Consider the following 17826-nt stretch of genomic DNA (forward strand, 5'->3'; position numbering starts at 1 on the left):
AAACAGCGTTCTCAGCCCCTTGTCTGCTACATGGCCATAGAGTATGTAAAGGGGATTCAGAGTTCTACAAATCTGGGTTTAGCTAGGCGTCTGTGACCACCTTGGAGAGAAGCCCCTTAGCGATCAAGAGATCATGTTAAAGCTCAAACTCGCAAGAAAGATGACATGATTTTGAATGTCAGTTTTTCCACTTAACGAGCTATGTGACTTGGAGCAAGTTACTTAATGTGTCTATGCCTCCAAATTCCTTCTATGTAAAACTGGGATGATAAAACAATAGGGTTGGTGTCAGGACAAAATGAGGGTATGTAGTTTTGCTGGGATAGTGTCTGGCACGCCCTAAGTAAATTTGGTGTTAGCTATTTTTTATCACTGGCATCACTTTGTCATGCCAACAGTGACAAGAGCTTGGTCTGACAGATATTGGGACCAGATCCCTTTCCAGTTCTAGAGAGTGTTAAGTTATAATACCATAATAAATGGTTCCTTTTCTTTGTTTTTAACTGTTAACTCCCTGCATATATCACTGAGATGGCTGCATGATAATATGTGAAAACAGCTTAAAATCTCAAACGTTCTATATCTATGATATATCCCAATATCATATGTGTGATACATCTATGATATCATAACAGAGTAAGCCTAATCATACCTATCTTCGCCGTTTCACTGCCTCATGTTTGCAGTGATAACACACTGACACTTGTAAAATACTTGTAAAATAATGGGACACTATGTAGATCTAAATCACAATAATATTGCTATACAATTATTAGTGGTTCTCAGTTGTTTTTTATTTTTAATTAAAGCAAAGTTTTTTTCCTTCCTTGTAAATTTTTAAGCTACACAGACTCTTTTTTAATAGGTTGAAATTTAGAGATTTGAAAAATATACTGCAACTAGCTATATTTAAAAACATATTGCCTTTTAATTTGAAGAAAGGATAGAACAAGGTAGAACTGTCTGGCCATAAAGAACGTCAGGTTTTTCTGTAGCTCTTGCAGTTAATAATAGGTCCAGCTCCCTTTTTTACTGTGTCATGGCCAAGCCTGCTGCAGGCTGAGTGTGCTGGTCGAAAGTGCGTGGGCTACAGTCTGCCCATCCTGCGTGCTTATGTGCTTCTGATCCATTATAGATCACTCAGATCTCTGCTGCTCCTTTCTGTTGCTTTCTTTTGGGTCTTTTAATTTCTTTTAATTGAGTTACACAATTTGATAGATAGAGATGCAAAGAAGGGAATTAAAATTCTTACAATTTTACTACTTAACATAGAAAAGGAAATTTCGTGGCTGAGAAGGATAAAATTCTTGGCTGTAATTCACTTGTAGAGTTTAGCTTCAGGTTTAATATACTCATGAACGGATAATCAAAACTCAACTGATATTCGGAAGGGTAGAAAAGTTATATGTAGTATTTGTCATGGAGTGTTTGGATATATGCTCAAAATGACTTGTGTTCTAAATATATTACATACTCAAGGAATTTCTTTTGGGGGTTCATATTCATATTCTTTTTCATTTGTTTTTTGTGATGCACTATGGTAGAGTGAAGACAGGTCATTGCTGTTAGTAGAAATAAAATATGAATATCATATACATGAATGGTACATTTTATACATGTCTAGATAATTGTGATTTTTTTTCAGACTACTAATAAAAATAGTTTGAGGAGTAAAACTCTTCTTATTGGGAGCTACTTTGTGGCACTTAGAACTATTTATTTCATTCCTATAAAAGCTTCAAGTGATTGAGATGGAAATAAAAGCTTCACAATTGCAACAGACTATACCTCTGAATTTTTTTTCATGTATAATTAAATATCCATCTATTTGTCAATATACTGCAACATTTATGTGTTATCTCTAAACTTATTTCCTGTTTATGTGATAATAATGCAAAGTGGCCTTTAACCATCATTTGGAAATGAAATAGGATCTTTTTCCATTAGTAAATATTCCTTGACTTGGTAATATATACTGAAAATATACCAGATGATTAATTTTTATTTCTGTAGTTGGTTTTTGTTTTTCTTTGCACTGTTGGGTTGTGTGTTGCCTTCTTTTTAATACTCCTGAGCATTATTCACTGCCTATAAACCTTATGACAACTTATTCAACTCTGTTACTTGTATCTGCTTATTAACCTTTTATGCCATTTTACTACCCGTTGGAATATTTAAGTTATAAAGTTAAAAAAGACTTTAGGAAGTAGAGTGCCAGGAGGACTGGATGAGAAGTCAGGAGCCCTGGGCTCTGTCCAGGCCCTTGGGTAGGCATCACTGCCCTATAGCCATTCTTTTCTCTTACTGTGACCCATGTCCTTCAAACAGTAAGAGTTGAGGTCCAATACGGTTAGTTGCCTGAGTAGTGAGCTGATCCCCCTACAAGTACTTTTCCCCATTAGATGCTGGGAAGCATCAATGCATGTGCCTAAGTTTGTGAACATCAGTGGCACACCATAAACTCTTGGCACTTGAGTGTCTAACTGTCACAGTTTAGAATATTTGTGAAATCTCCCAAGGTGTGAGCTACTAAGTCGGCCTCGCCAGCACTTGGACATCTGAGGCATAATTGTGCTTTGCTATTTTCTACTCATTATGGAGCACACAGTAACTCTCTTTAAGGATCTGAAAGTCTCAATTACAATGTTTCAGTTATTCTCAACTGGTTCTCTTTGGAAATTATTTATTCAGAGGATACTTGCAGATCACAAAGAGGTAGTAGTGTTAATGAATGTTAAAGGTCTACTGCACAGCCCAGTGGCTATCCCCCAACCCCACTCAGTTACACGCCTCATGATACACCATCTATAACCACTTCTCTTTATCCCCTCCAGAGTTCAGCTTCCCACTTTGGGAAGAAAGTAACCAACATATATGGGTTTTACTGTCAACATGCCTTATCACATTTTATTTTCTTAAAAGGTAATTATGAGACCCCACAAGAGCATTTCTGTTAAACCGTGGCCAAAGTACAGCCTTGTGTTCATAGCTAAAATATTTTTTCTTTTTTGCCTCTTAAGATCAAGAAATTGTTTTTTAATGCAAAGAACATAGACTTTGATGACTAGTTCGAATCTTTCCTTTACCACTTGGTGAGTTTTTAACATGGAAAAGTGGGTTAACTTTCCTGAGTCACATTTGTCCAGATAATTAGAATAAAAAAAAATAGCGGCACAACATTAACACAATTATCTGATTTTTTTGCATGCTTAGTAAGTGCCAGGTATTATTCTAGTTGTGTTTATACACTTTATGCCTTTTAATTCTTACAAGGATTTGGCATACCAGGCACTGTCATTCCCTCTTTACAGGCAGGAATCTGAAGACCAGAGAGGGTAAAGTAACAGGTCCGAGGTTGCCTAGCTCATAAATGATGGAACTGGCACTTAGACCCAGGCCTGTCTGGGCCAGTGCATCTGACCTCTCTGCCGTCCTTCAGCTGTATGAAATAGGAATGATACTATTAATAATGTCCATCTTGTTTGATTTTTATGAGGATTAGAAATAATGTGTATGGAGCTCCTGGCAGAAAAGCTATTCCACAAGAGGCCCTGAACAAATGGTAATCATTGTTATTTTTTAAAAATCTCCATAAGTGAAAGTGACATGCCAAGACAGGTGAAAATGAGCACCTCAAAGGGAAAAGGTAGGATATGCATTCTACTCCCTTCATTTTGTTCGTTGGTTTGTGTGTTGGCTTGGTTTTCTTCTTTTCTAGTAGACAGAGGTTCTGTTTCAAAGGATGTGTCACATTGTTTCTTTGATGATGGAACAAATGATAATCAGAACATTGGTTGGAACAGCTAATGTGCCATAGTAATACATCTCAAATTACAACAAAAATTAAATCTGTAAAATGAGAACTTTTAGAGTTTTTATTCATTCAGGGTTTACTGTTATCTAGAGAGTTTTGTTAAACTCAGAATTTCTGTATTTGTGATTTTGTTTTAAATTCAGGACTGTAGGAGAAAAGATAATGGTGCTAACTTTGAATATTAACTAGCTATTAGTTTTCCATGAAGCTTTTTTAAAAAAAATTATTTATTTATTTATTTATTTTTGGCTGCGTTGGGTCTTCGTTGCTGCACCCGGGCTTTCTCTAGTTGCACGGCGAGCGGGGGCTGCTCTCCGTTGTGGTGCGCGGGCTTCTCATTGCGGTGGCTTCTCTTCTTGTGGAGCATGGGCTCTAGGCACGCAAGCTTCAATCCTTGTGGCACGCGGGCTCAGTAGTTGTGGCGTGCAGGCTCTAGAGCGCCGGCTCAGTAGTTGTGATGCACGGGCTTCGTTGCTCCGCGGCATGTGGGATCTTCCCGGACCAGGGATCGAACCCACGTCCCCAGCATTGGCAGGCGGATTCTCAACCACTGGGCCACCAGGGAAGCCCTTCCATGAAGCTTTTATTAAACAAATAGTTCACTTAAAGGGCTGTAGCCTTTGAGCTTGAGCCAAGTTTCCCCATTTCCAATTTTGCAACAAAAATTTCACACTTCTTTAGTTACTCTCGTGGCAGGAACTGGAATGCCAAAGGTCACCTTGATCTCAGATACCTTATCAGAAAAAAACTAAGTGTAGATTTTTGTTTCCCTTTAGTCTTTCCTCATGTTTCCTTGACAGAGTCACTTCAATACACTACAATACAAGCTGCAGTTTGGGATTCGTATTTCATTTTCCATTGGACTGATTTTCTTGTGTTAGTCATTTGAAGATATCTGGGGTGTTTGTTATTGTTCTGTTAAATTAAAAGCTATTTTCTTTAACAAATGTGTAAGTCATCTTTCTATTTACCTAGGGTATGATAATTAAAATTAAGTGGATGTGAGCTTTTCTTATTGAATTTAGTATGTCTATTAAATACCTTCCTGCAACCCGTACTTTCAAGTCCTTTGAGAGATTGGGAAAATAGTTGACTGAAATAAAATAATGAGGCAGCTTACTGGTCATCCAGGTTACTAAAAATTAAAGCATTAAGGATAAACTGAAGTGATCACTCTGTTTTCACAAATATCATCCTATACTTCCACCAAGATTTTTAAAGAAAGTGTAACCATTAAGTAGTAGAAAATAAAGAGTAATTGATAGTTGCCTATCTTGAGCAGTTGCTTTGACCATTCCATTATTGAATTTTCTTATAACTAAAATGTGGGGGACAGGTTTAAGCTAAATCTTTGATTCCTTCTACTTTAAAAAATATAATAGTTCTATGTGATATTTATTTATATCAACGAATATATAGAGCACTTACCTTAAAAATAACTTCCGAATGAGAAAGATGAAGTATGTGAATTAAGAGGGAATAACATTGTACCTGATCAGTTATAATATGAAGAAAATTTATAAAATATACAGAAATTGCCTTTTTTAAGAAGCTATAAACAGTGTTCGATTTGTTAACAAAGGCTTGCACCTTATCTAAAGAATCTTAATTTGGCTACACCAGAAACATAGAAATTGTGTGGTATGATGTAGCCTCAAAACTTTTTTAACCCCATAGATACTCTTTTCCATGCAGGCAGTATTTCTGAATTTGGGATAAGTGTGCTTATTCTCAGATCTTTGTGCTTGACCATATTTACAGTCCAAGTAGCCTCCTTATATGAGCAAAATTACCGAAGATTTGTCTTTACCTCCCAAAAGAGGTATCAAATAATTCTACCCAGATCTGGGAAAAAGATGAATCTGGTTAGGTGCTGTCACATGGCATGTATTCGATGTATGTATATAATAATTTAATAATTATACTACACGTTTAAGGGTAATGTAGTAGAATATGTAATTAAAATTATATATTATCCTAAAAGAATTTATTTTGATTGTTTTAAAATAGAAGGTGATTTAATAATGTGGGAGAGTTTATTTTCAGTTTTAGAGTAAATATATTGATTTCTAAAATTTGGGAGTAATGCATAGTATACTTAGCTTGTGTTAATACTGACTGACCGGGAACCTGTCAGACTAATAGTCTGTAGGTATATTATAGTTGTTTGTGCTCATTCTGTCATTAGAATGAGATGATCTAATTTTCAATTTCCCCTTTCCCTAGAAGGTAATGTTTTTTTCATCTTTTAGCCTCATCTCAAGACCTCTAATACATTTAGTAGTATTTTCCAAACTGTTGGTCAGTTGTATAATTCTCAAGGAAATACTGGGTTTTGCTTGATAAAGTTAGAGTATTGATTTGCTTTGGGGTTCCTGGCTTACGTTTTATTCTTTATCCCTAAAAGATACGTGAAAAAGTTTTCCCCTTATCGTAAGCCCTGTAGAAATAGAAGCAAGGAGCTGTTTACACATTTACAATATGACTAAAATTTAAAAATCAAATGAAATCTAGCCCAGGAAAAATATAGGGCTTAGATTCTTTCATGACTTAGGAAGAATCCTTGTTTTGTAAAGTGTGCAAGGGTTTTTCTGGTTTATTTCTGTTTTGTTCAGTCTCCAGGACCTCCCAATTTCAAGGGCACTCTGGGGCATACGTAGCATTTATTTGATGTATGCATGTGTATGCATATTCTCCCACATCTGTCTCTGTGGCCCTATCCTTTGTGAAATCCTAGACCTTGTATTAGCGCCTAGTTCGTGATTCTTGGTGTTCTGAGAACAATTATATAATTTTTCTCAGGGTGTTTATTCCATGTGTGCTGTGAAAAAAAAAAAATGGGAGTTATTTTTTGGTAACCCTGCAGTTGCCTTTTTATTGGTGGATTTCTTTTTTCTTTTCCTGTGACCTGTGAATATCACCAGAGGTTCACTGCCAGTTTTGTGAGCCGCCCGCTTCAAATTGGAGGCAGGAAGGTATCCATTTTCATCAAGAGGATGACAGCGTTTCAGTCTCTCCGACCATCTGGAGAGAGGAACTTTTGGAGCAAAAGGGAACGGGGATTAAAAAAAAAATTATATTTAGCAGAAAAGGCAAGGGGGAAACCCAGTGAAAGTTAAACCACACCTTATGAATTTATGCTTTTCTGCTGTGCTGTCTTCTTTAAAGCAAACATAAACAAGAAAATACACAAGCTATTTTTATTAAGGACCGGTTCCCCAAGTCTCCTGAGTATTAATAAACGAATGTAAGTAAATTAGGATTTTGGCAGTTTTTAAGTTTATTGAACATACAAAGATACTAAGAGCTATAAATGAGGGTTTTCCTCCCCCTTCCTGTGTACACACTGATTGTCGGGGGTCTGTGTAGAGCTGGGCTTTTAATGGCCCTTTTCATGCATCTCTACGAAAAGCTAACACTATGGGAATTTAATATTCCAAGATCTGTGTGTCACTTTCTGAGATCTGGAGAGTGCATTCATTTTGTCTGTCTTTTTTGTCTCTCTGTCTCTCTTTCAATTTTAATTGAAAGGTAGACAAAACGGGAGAAGCTTGAGGCAGGTGTTTCTCTTTTTACCTTTTACATGCTCATGGGCCATTTGTGTTTAAAAAAAAAAAAAGAATGCTTAGGCTCCCAGGACAACCCTATGGGTATTAGATAATATATTTACAACCAGACCTAGTTCTCAATATTCTTGCCCATAACCGGAAAATATCACACCTGGTTTTCCATTCACACAAACCTACTCGGCCTTTTTTTGATTTTCTGTATTCGGAAAGGGGCAGTGTTTCCAGGTTTTGGTCGGATCTAGGATGGACGTGGTAGAAATTTTGCCTTTTGTGCCTGCTTCTTGTAAAGTCATGGACCTTGAGATGCTTTGGTCCAGGCAGCAAGCAAAACTAAACGGGCTCTTGTTCCCCAGGTTTATGCTCCGTCAGCCAGCACTGCCGACTACAATAGGGACTCGCCAGGCTACCCTTCCTCCAAACCAGCAGCCAGCACTTTCCCTAGCTCCTTCTTCATGCAAGGTAAGACACCACCTCTTCCGAGGGGAAATCCACGGGTCTTTTCATGTCATATGTGGGACAGAAGAGTGCTGATCTGTTACTCAAGAAATGGAATAGGAGGCAAGTGTAGAACACTGAAGGTCATGCTCTGTTTTAGGAATTGAATTCATTGAAAATAAATTAATTAAAACTTCACTAAGACTTATTTTTTAAGTGAAAGCCACTTGAGAGATGATGAGTTAAGATTAGACTGGTTTGCTTACTTAGAACAGATTCTCCTTGGGGAATGGTCTTCCACGACTGATCATTTCTGTGTCTTCACTTCCCGAGAAGAGTATGTTTATATGTTTAGAAGAGTGTGTATTTTAAGCATCCCGGATTTAGCCTCCTAGGAACAAATTACCCTCATATATACCTTTATATAAAAATGTTGGACACTTACAATCACTTTTCGGCCTTTTGGCTAAGATCAAGTTTAGTATCTGTTCTTATCAGTAAAAACGTTGGCCGCTTATTAACTTATAGGTAAGAACAAGTGTCCCATTTGAAGATGAAGTGACCTATCTAAAGTCAGGAATATTATTTCATTACACAGCAAAAGCTCTATTCCAACATACGGATTGAGGGCCCAAGACCCAGCTTTTTTCCCAGAAAAATATAGAAAATTACAGGTTCGTGGTAGATAAAGTATATTTAATCCATTTAATTGTCCAGTGTATTTAATTCAGTGCACATGGATGTGCGTTCCCCGAGCTTATAATCTCACCCCTGGTAATACAGCTCTTTCTGCTGCTTAGAAGAGACCAAGATGGTTGAAATGACAGCAGCTGCTTATGAGAGGAGACTGTCCAGAGGGTGCAGCTAAGGCTCCATTCCCTATACCCCTGGGACACTTATTGTCAAAATGTGATGATCTTGTTTCCAGGTTAATACTCTGAAATTCAGATGTGGGATTCACCAAGAACCCCTGTATGCAAACGTCACTCTTTTTGCATTGGCAAAGTGCCATGGGATTTCCTTCTTCGTGCTCCTCCCGGAAGGACCATGCCATGGGAAGGGGAGCCACTTGGGGCAGCAAGTCCCAGGGAGGTGACTTGGCATCTCCCTTAGATTACAGTGGACATACCCAAACTCATTCTGTTTCAAAGGGGTTTGTTTCCTTTCCCTTCAGAGTGTTAGCTCTTTTGAGTTGTTAGTTCACATGTGAAATTCCATGGAAAATCTATAAAATTGAATCGAATGGGTCCCTCAGGAATAGAGAGAATTGGTTCCACACGTAATGGAGCTCCTGTTGACCAGGGTCTTTTATCTTTGTGACCTGTCCTCGATGTCCCTTTCTCTCCAGGGGAACAGCAGGTATGTCACTTGGGTGTGTTCTGTGCCATGACAAAAGGTGTATCCCCTTCAGCTATAGATAGCAGCCACTTGGGCACCAGCGCCTCTCTTTTATGACCAGTCAGAGTGTGCTACCACTACCGGTGCTTATAGAGATTGCCAGCTCAAGGACTCATCACTCAAAGCTGAATTTCATTGAGAAAATTGACAGAAGGATAGATTTCTTCTGTCTGCCTTCAGGAAGGTCACTTGCTTAAACCGTGCACACTGCAAGGAAAGATCAGGTTGAGTAAAGCAGTAGGCTCTTCTCCGTAGACCACGCAAAACAAACTACGGGGAACGAATTTGCTTTTCTGCATATGAATACCCAAGAAGCAAAAAAAAAATGTTTTTTGAGTTGACATTTGTGATGAGCACAATTAATTTGCACACATCTAATTCTATTCTTTCAAACCCACATTATGCCAAGATCATGGGATGTGATAAATATTAATTTACTGTGAAAAGCATAATTTATGTAAAATGTGTATTTTTGTAAGTCTGCATTGAGTAGAGTGTCTGTGTTAACAAATCCTAAATGTATTTCCTTGTAGGGCATCATGTCAGAATGTTTCAGGAGACTCTTTTTCAATGATAGAGATTCTCAATTTATTTGCCATGCATGTCATCTCTTTGAAATGTCAGTGGTCTTAAACTTCATGTTTGAATTTAAGATGACATCTGAACTTCCACAATCTCAGAGCTAAATCTGAAGTACATGAATAAGAACTTTTTAAAAAGTCCTATGTTTTTACGTTATGATCACAGAAACAGTACGTCGTGATCCCATTTCACATCAATGTCCTTCAGTAAGGGTCCACAGTGCCCTGAGAATTCAGGTCTTGAAGAAAATACAGTTTAGATGAAAGATATTCAGAGACTGTCAATAGCATATTTTATTTTATTTCTTTTTAGTAGCTTATTTTAAACCCACTATTGTGTGACCTCTTATTTTTAACTTTAGCTTCCACCTTCTCGTTAAAACTCTTTAGTTGTCAAAATCACAGACATGATTTTGCTTTCATAGTTCTTAAGACATCTCTGGATTATTCCTTCCTGCCCTGAAACCATTCCAGTTTTCTGAATTCTAACTTCTGGGGTGAAAAACTCAGGGAAAAAAAGGCTTTATGAAATATAGTGTCAGATTTAACTTGCCTATACTGCCTACATTTTCAAAAGGCCTTTATTAAATAACGTGTAAGGTGAAAATACTCTTATTTTCAAGGGAGCAATGCCTGCCATACAATTAACACCTAGCTGATGGCCTTGTATATATCTGGCATTTAATAATTTTTGTTAAACTACTGAAGGAAAGAAAACTTGAACTGAGCAGTAACATAGATGCTCTGCTCCCTTAATTTGAGAAACCCAGACCAAACAATAGCAATCTAGTAGTAACTTCGAGGCCAGTAGGTCCAGAGAGTAAAAAAAAAATCTGTAGGAATATTTTTAATATGGTGTTAATAAAAGATTAACTTGGTATTAAAAGATACTTCATATAATTTCCATATAATTTTAAACCTCTTTTTAACTCACAGTTTTATAAAATCCAGAGGCTCTCAAAATTGTCCTTACGGTAATATCTACCTTACGACATGTGTGTACCCTTTCAATTGCTACTGAAGGCTTACGATAGCTATTTAACTATATACCAAAATACAAACATTTAAAAGGAAGTCAAAAACTCAGAACTATATACATGAGGTTCCTCTTCCCTACATACCAGAATGTAATTCCAGCTTTAATTCCATCTACTCTGTGTGTCACAAAAATGAAATCCAGTCTGAAATCAGAGATTTTTTTTTTCATTATTACTTATTTCTTTATATGCTCTCAAAACTTGTAAGCTTGCCAACCCTGTAATATCTCACGTGTTTTATTTTCACCCCAAAATTTAGGAACAGTTTACTTTTTTAGTTGGTTTTCATAGAAAAAAAAAAAAGGAGACTTCTAAGAAACGTTTTCTTTAGCATTAGCTACCTTGCTGTCTTGACATAGTTCTATGTAGAAATATGTTCTGTTCTTTTACAGTTAAATTTTTACTAAGAACCCTTTAACTCTGTTAAATATTTATATTTGTTTGGCAATATAGAGCCACTCGGGAAAAAATAATGAGACTGTCTTCTGATATAATCAGCTCACCAACACAGAGATGAATATACAACAGGCAGTCATTTTCCAGGATATGAAAACACGCTACTCTATAAGGCAAGGCTGAGTGCCTCAGAAAAGTCATGGTTTTCTTTGTCCTTTACAGATGGCCATCACAGCAGTGACCCTTGGAGCTCCTCCAGTGGGATGAATCAGCCTGGCTATGGAGGAATGTTGGGCAATTCTTCTCATATTCCACAGTCTAGCAGCTACTGCAGCCTGCATCCACATGAACGTTTGGTAAGGCAGACTCACTTGGTAATGGGGACAACCCAGCTGGTTTAGTAAATCTCACCCCGTCTTCGCATGCGTGTACACATGGGCTCGATCCACGAATGTAAAACTGGCACGTACCCGTTATTCTTCCAGTGGTATTGTTGCTGCAATCAAAGACAGAAACGCAGTCAGGTCACCTTCATAAGCCATATTCTCTTTGTCGCTGTCCTTCTGTTTATTGCGTTTTGTTCTGTGCTTTCTTTATCACAGTGTCATCTTCCCTTGGTACATAAATACATATTGTATTTGAGTTGCAGAATTTTAGCTGTGGCGGCTCCTTGGGTTTTTTTTTTTTTTGGTTGTTTTTGGTTTTGGGTTTGGGGTGGGGTTTTTTGCTATCTGTAGTACTGAAGGATATACTGCAGGGGGCAGAGTGATAGCCAGTGGACTTTGAAAGTAGGTGATAACGCATCTCCCACGGGCATTTCCATTTCCCCTTGACCGGCTTCTGTAGCTGGTGACAGCTTTGAACTCTTGTACCACACCTGAAGGAAAGCGTTCATGTTTCCTATACACTCCCATCAGTAACAGCAACCATGGGGCTTCTATTTAGATCAGATTCCCAATTTTCAGTATTTTAGCTATACTTCCATACCCTCCAATACTATACTCATCCATCCTAGTACGTGTCTTTATTCTGGAGGAAGTAACGCATCAGATGTTTTTCTAACCTCAAAAACTACCACAGCCCAGAACCCACTGACGAACTTAAGTCTATCACTAAATGGAGGAAAGAGTACTTCTAGATCATGAAGGTTTGGGATACAGATAATATGGGACCAAGTATCTTGCGCAGTAAAATGGCTTTAAAAAAGGTATGAACCTCTAATCTTCAAAATGCAAAAGAGTATGAAAAATCCAGTTAGTGGGACTTATATTACTACTCTCCATCTTGCGATGTGCTCCTTTTTCTTCTAATACCCAGATTTATGTTTCTTTCTCTCTTCTAATATGGGAGATAGTACTTTCTGGATTTCTGTGGTCTTTATTCTCTTTTGCTCGGCCACCAGAGATATTGAAAAGGTGACATATCCTATTCTGATGACTGAAAACATCCCAGAGGTTAAGATTTCCGATATCCTTTCAAGTATCAATTTAGTTAGTCCTAGTGACAGAGACACTGGGGGGTCAGTTAGCTTATCCTCAAATGAGAGATAAATGATGGAGATGGAATTGACCTTTTTTAAATCATCTCTCAAGTTTGAATGTGGAAATCACAAACTATCTTAAATTTCAGCACATTTTCAATAAATAGCAGATGATTTACTTTCACATTTCTTCTTCTCCCACCTCCTACTTAGAGTCATTAGCATGAAAGCTTAAAGAAATAGCACTTATTATTATACTAGAATTTCTTCTTGGCTAACATTTTTATCTCGCCATCATCATTTTGTACTTCTCTAAAGAACCCATGATCAAAATTGTATGTGTCCTGTAGGCAAGGAAAGTTTTGATTACAAATAAAAGACTTCGGCACTGTACTATATGTTGGAATTTCATTTGACATTTACTTTTCTTCGCTCCTGTATTTCTTTCTTCCTTTATCATGATCTAGAACTTCGACTTAGGTGGTTTGATTTTTATCCCAATCGAGTTCACTGCATGGGGGAAGCATGTTGAAAATGCGCTCAAATGCACAGAAAATGTAATTTTAAAAAGGAAACCAACTACACCCTTTTAGAAAAGTTTGCTGAACCAAAACAATATTATCAACCAGGAGGAAAGATCATTTTGAAGGAGTAACCCAATAGGTTGTATCAGGTGCTATATTTGTAATGTCATTTATCCATCTCAAAACAGTTTTCATTCTTAACATGATCATTTAGCAGATCTTAGAGATGAGGGGTTTTGTTTTTGAGAAGGGCAAATGAATTAGGTCTCTGGTAATGTAGCCTGATGAATTTTCTCACTGATAGGGAAACTATTGAATGATTATATCTAGTAATCATTGTGATTTCAGTAACTATTCAAAATTCTCTTGCTGAAGTGACTTCTAAAAATCTGAGAGTGATTGAGAATCATTTGAGTATACAGTAGGTGCTTAGTTACCTTTCATTTAAAAGTAATGGTAGTTCCTTAAAATTTTCATCTGGAGGGCTTCCCTGGTGGCGCAGTGGTTGAGAGTCCGCCTGCCGATGCAGGGGCACGGGTTCGTGCCCTGCTCCGGGAGGATCCCACGTGCCGTGGAGCGGCTGGGCCCGTGGGCCATGGCCGCTGGGCCTGCGCATCTGGAGCCTGTGTTCCGCAACGGGAGAGGCCACAACAGTGAGAGGCCCGCCTACCGCAAAAAAAAAAAAAAAAAAAATTTCATCTGGAGCTTTTGCCCAATTCTATACTGAACAAAGGAATAGTTTGAGAAAAAGAAGAAAGCTTTCCTTGGATTACTTTGGGTGTAATTTGGCCAAATTAGTATGTCTCTGAAGGTAGCACATTTTAGAAACATTATTGCCTTTATCACTTTATACTGTGTTATAATAGAACATGTAATCACAAAGCTTAAAATCCACATATATCAGTAGCAACTGTCAAGTCACCCATTTTGATTCTTTAAATCCCCTGAACAGTTTCAGCCTCTACAACAATCCCACAGCTAATCACTGCTATGTCACAGATACACATGCAAAATCACTCAAAAGAATGGAGTTTGTGGTTAAGCTTTGAGATGAGCTGTTGTAGAAGGCTTAAGTTTGGAATGACTTGGCAGAGTTCTTTTCAAAAATAGGATAGAATCCCTGCACTCTGGCATGGGTTAGGCATGGTCTTTGTACCACACAGGGAAATAGTCCTGGGAGTCTGGAATTTTAATATAAAGGAAGTGCTGTTGTCTTTCATTGTTTGTGACATAAAGCCTTACTCCAGTGACTCTCACTGGGAGCGATTTTGCCCTACAGGGAATGTTTGGTGATCTCTGGAGACATTTTGGGATGTTACAACTCAGAGGGGCGTGGTGCATATAGGTGCTGCCGGAATCTAGCGTACAGAGACCAGGGATTCGGGAAACATACTACAGTGCGTGGGAGGAACCCCCCTACACCCACACCCAACCCCTGCCAAGCAAAGAATGGTCAGGCACAAAAGATCAACAGTGCCAAGATTGTGCAACCCTGCTCTAGCCCAAAGTTTGACTACTTTATTCTTAGTATGTGCTAACAACTATATTTTCTTCTTTGTGAATTATCGACCCATAGGTTGATAAAAACATCACTCATGGAAACATTTTCAACACTTACTCTGTCAGTAGACTCCACATACACTATAATTGGGTATCATAAGTAAAAATAAATAAACAAATAGTGGGCATGTAAAACCATAACACTTTGTCATACTTCCCCTTTCCTTTGCTTTGTGGCAAGCAGGGTAGACAGTATTAATAGCTGAAGTAAGAAAGACTAAGGGGAGTGCTTATAGTTGATCCCTAAATACTCTTAAAGAGACATTATTCACATATCACTAATATTTTCTGTGGTGTTTTTATTACGTCTTTGAGTGACAGTAGTTGTCAAAATCCTTTTCTTTGTAAAATAGTCTAGTTATAAATCTCATTAACTTCTTTCAGCATCTGATTTTCTGTGAGTCTCTAAAAATTACTGATTTACATGGATTGCATTGGTTTCCCCATTAAAATCTGTGGGGAAGAACTTTTCTCTTTATTCTCTGAACTCAGTAGTAACCCTTTGTCAAATCCTGAATTACTGCCCATTTTACACCAAGTTGAAAGGGTCTAAAAGTTCTCACTGGTGCAGTAATCTTTTTCCTGTCTCATCCTGTCATTATTGTAGGTATTTAACTATTTTTCAAAATGCTTTTTCCTCTGTTTTGATTTTTGCAAGCTTGGGACTGATTTATAAGGTTTCTCTATGCTTCAGAAACTCAGCATGGAATAGGACTGGGTAGAAATGAAATCAAACCATCTTTTTTACTTTTCCTTTTCTTTTTCCATAGTCTGTTTCTTTTTTCTACATTATTATAGTCCTTAGCTCTCAAGCAGAAATAGCTCTTCTAAGTTTGGTCTTCCATGGCTTATCCAGTTTTTTAGGTCAGTCGTACTATGGAATGGGCCCACTCTATCATTCTTTGGAGAAAATTTCGTGGACTACTTGGGGTATTCTGTAAGTGCCAAGTAGAAATGAGTTTAACAGGTGGCCTAAGGAATTTTTGGTCAAGCAAAGATGTCCATGAAATTTTAAAGTTTGAAAGGCATTCTTGGGAACTTGGAATGGTTTAAGGGCATCATCCCAACTTTCTCACTGAAATTGTCCTTTCCGTTGGACTGTTTGGAGTGTGCAGAGGTAATATTTTCAAAGGCATCTGCCACGTCATTGGCAAACTGACTCCAAAATGTAGATTCATTTTCTAAACTGTTTAGTTGTCTCTCAGATGAGTAGCATTTCAGTCCACTGTTTATTAAACACGAGCTGGTAACCTGTTGTTCTTTGTTCTTTGTTCATAGGATGAGTGTGTTTAGCACTCAGCCACAAGTTGTGGGATGCGGAGCTATGAGCTCTATCCCTCCCCTTGAAGAGTTTACAGTTTCGGTGGCAATGCTCTTGAAAGAGAAAGCATGGAAAAGCAACATTTAATTAAGTGTTTAATGGCACAGTGCAGAATGTAAATGCATTAGGGATTCAAAGAGACGAGATTATGAAAGAGTTGGAAGTAGTAAGGGACCCTCAAGGAAGAGATAGAACCCAAGATGGGCCTCACGAAATAACTAGGGGATCCCAAGACACAGTGTGTCCACGCTTTAATCACCCCTGACTTTCAGCATCATATTCAATCTCTTAATTTCAGCAGAATCTCCAATAATGATATAATAAAGAGGCATAGCCCATTAATATACTACATAGAAAGAAAAAGTATTATATTTTAACTTAAATATTTTTCCTTTACGTGTCTGTAATCCATTCAAATGCCTATGAGAATAACTTTTTAAGCTACTTTCTTGTCATGAAAAAGAAAATAGCTCCATTTTTGTAAATGACCATGGTTTTGTAAATAACCATGTTTCTGTTAGTGATCTGCTGATGGTACGGCACTTACAGGCACTGTGAGATGCCCCAAGAAAAGCAGCTTATTTGGACAACTAGTATGATAGTCGAACCCAAAGCTACGCCTTAAAGTAAATGATTCTGTAAAAGACGATGTTCTTTCTTCATAGTCAACTCTGTGGCGTACTGCTAGGGGAGAGGACCTATAAAGAAAGAAGTAAAATAAGTCATTCTCGTTTGTTTGTTCCAGTGTAATTCAACACAGTCATTGATGTCAGGCTTTATGTGTTAATGCTTTAGAGAGATATTGAATCATTACTGCTTTTGAAATTTTTTATTTACCATTTTGTTCTTGCTGGCGTTCAGAAAGATGATCCAGTTTGTCAGGAAGAAGATTTGAGACTGGTTATTCTTGGTCAGTTTGTATTCAGAAGGTCAGGATGAAGTGTAATGTAAACCCTGTGGGTCATGGTGGTGTTTTATTCATTATATTATGGAATCTTTCTTACTTGATCAGTAAGCCATACAGAAAAATAATAGTGGTGGTGGTCTCTTATGTTGCTGAAGTCCTAGACATGCCTTTAAGCAGTAATTTTTATATTTAGAGATCGTGATCATTTCTCAAGGTCCAGCATTGCCATTATATTCCCCTAGATTTGATGCAAACCCAAACCAACTATGTCTTTGTATTTTATTATTTGAAAAATGAAAGCTGTCAGAGCTAAGCAAGATGTATTCTTGGATATTTTGAAATTCCGAGGGCTGTCTCCATTGCAAAGCGAAGAATTCTGAAAGAAGTGTTGGAAAACTAATCCACCAGATGTTTTGTGATTAAATATGGCCTCCTTTTTCTGCTTCTTGCCACAGAGCTATCCATCACACTCCTCAGCAGACATCAATTCCAGTCTTCCTCCGATGTCCACTTTCCACCGTAGTGGTACAAACCATTACAGCACCTCGTCTTGTACACCTCCTGCCAACGGAACAGACAGTATAATGGGTGAGTCTTGGAAACGCCAGTTCTGTTGCCGACAACCAGTGTCAGGGTTTAATAATCGAGGACCTCTCCTCGCCCCATCACTGAACAGTAATCAAGCAATGGATTTTTATCACATAACCAAAATGAACAGACAGATGAACCAAACACAAATTGTCATTGGCTTGACTGTAATCACTTTTTTTGTCCCAAGAAAATGAAATTTGGCCACTTTCTCTA

General features: G+C 37.8%; 1 protein-coding gene and 1 pseudogene across 16 annotated transcripts in view; both read left to right on the forward strand.

Moving 5' to 3' along the window:
* Positions 1-17826, forward strand: part of TCF4 (transcription factor 4) — a 356515-nt gene that overhangs the window by 293882 nt on the left and 44807 nt on the right. For all 16 annotated transcript variants that reach the window (XM_060121923.1, XM_060121917.1, XM_060121916.1 and 13 more), the window contains 3 exons: positions 7737-7842; positions 11453-11586; positions 17478-17610. In XM_060121923.1, the coding sequence (XP_059977906.1) occupies positions 7737-7842; positions 11453-11586; positions 17478-17610 (373 nt within the window). The remainder of the gene's footprint in view (positions 1-7736; positions 7843-11452; positions 11587-17477; positions 17611-17826) is intronic.
* Positions 8265-8438, forward strand: LOC132504604 (U2 spliceosomal RNA; annotated as a pseudogene).

The sequence above is a fragment of the Lagenorhynchus albirostris genome, chromosome 14, assembly GCF_949774975.1.
Source record: "Lagenorhynchus albirostris chromosome 14, mLagAlb1.1, whole genome shotgun sequence".
Lineage (NCBI taxonomy): Eukaryota > Metazoa > Chordata > Mammalia > Artiodactyla > Delphinidae > Lagenorhynchus > Lagenorhynchus albirostris.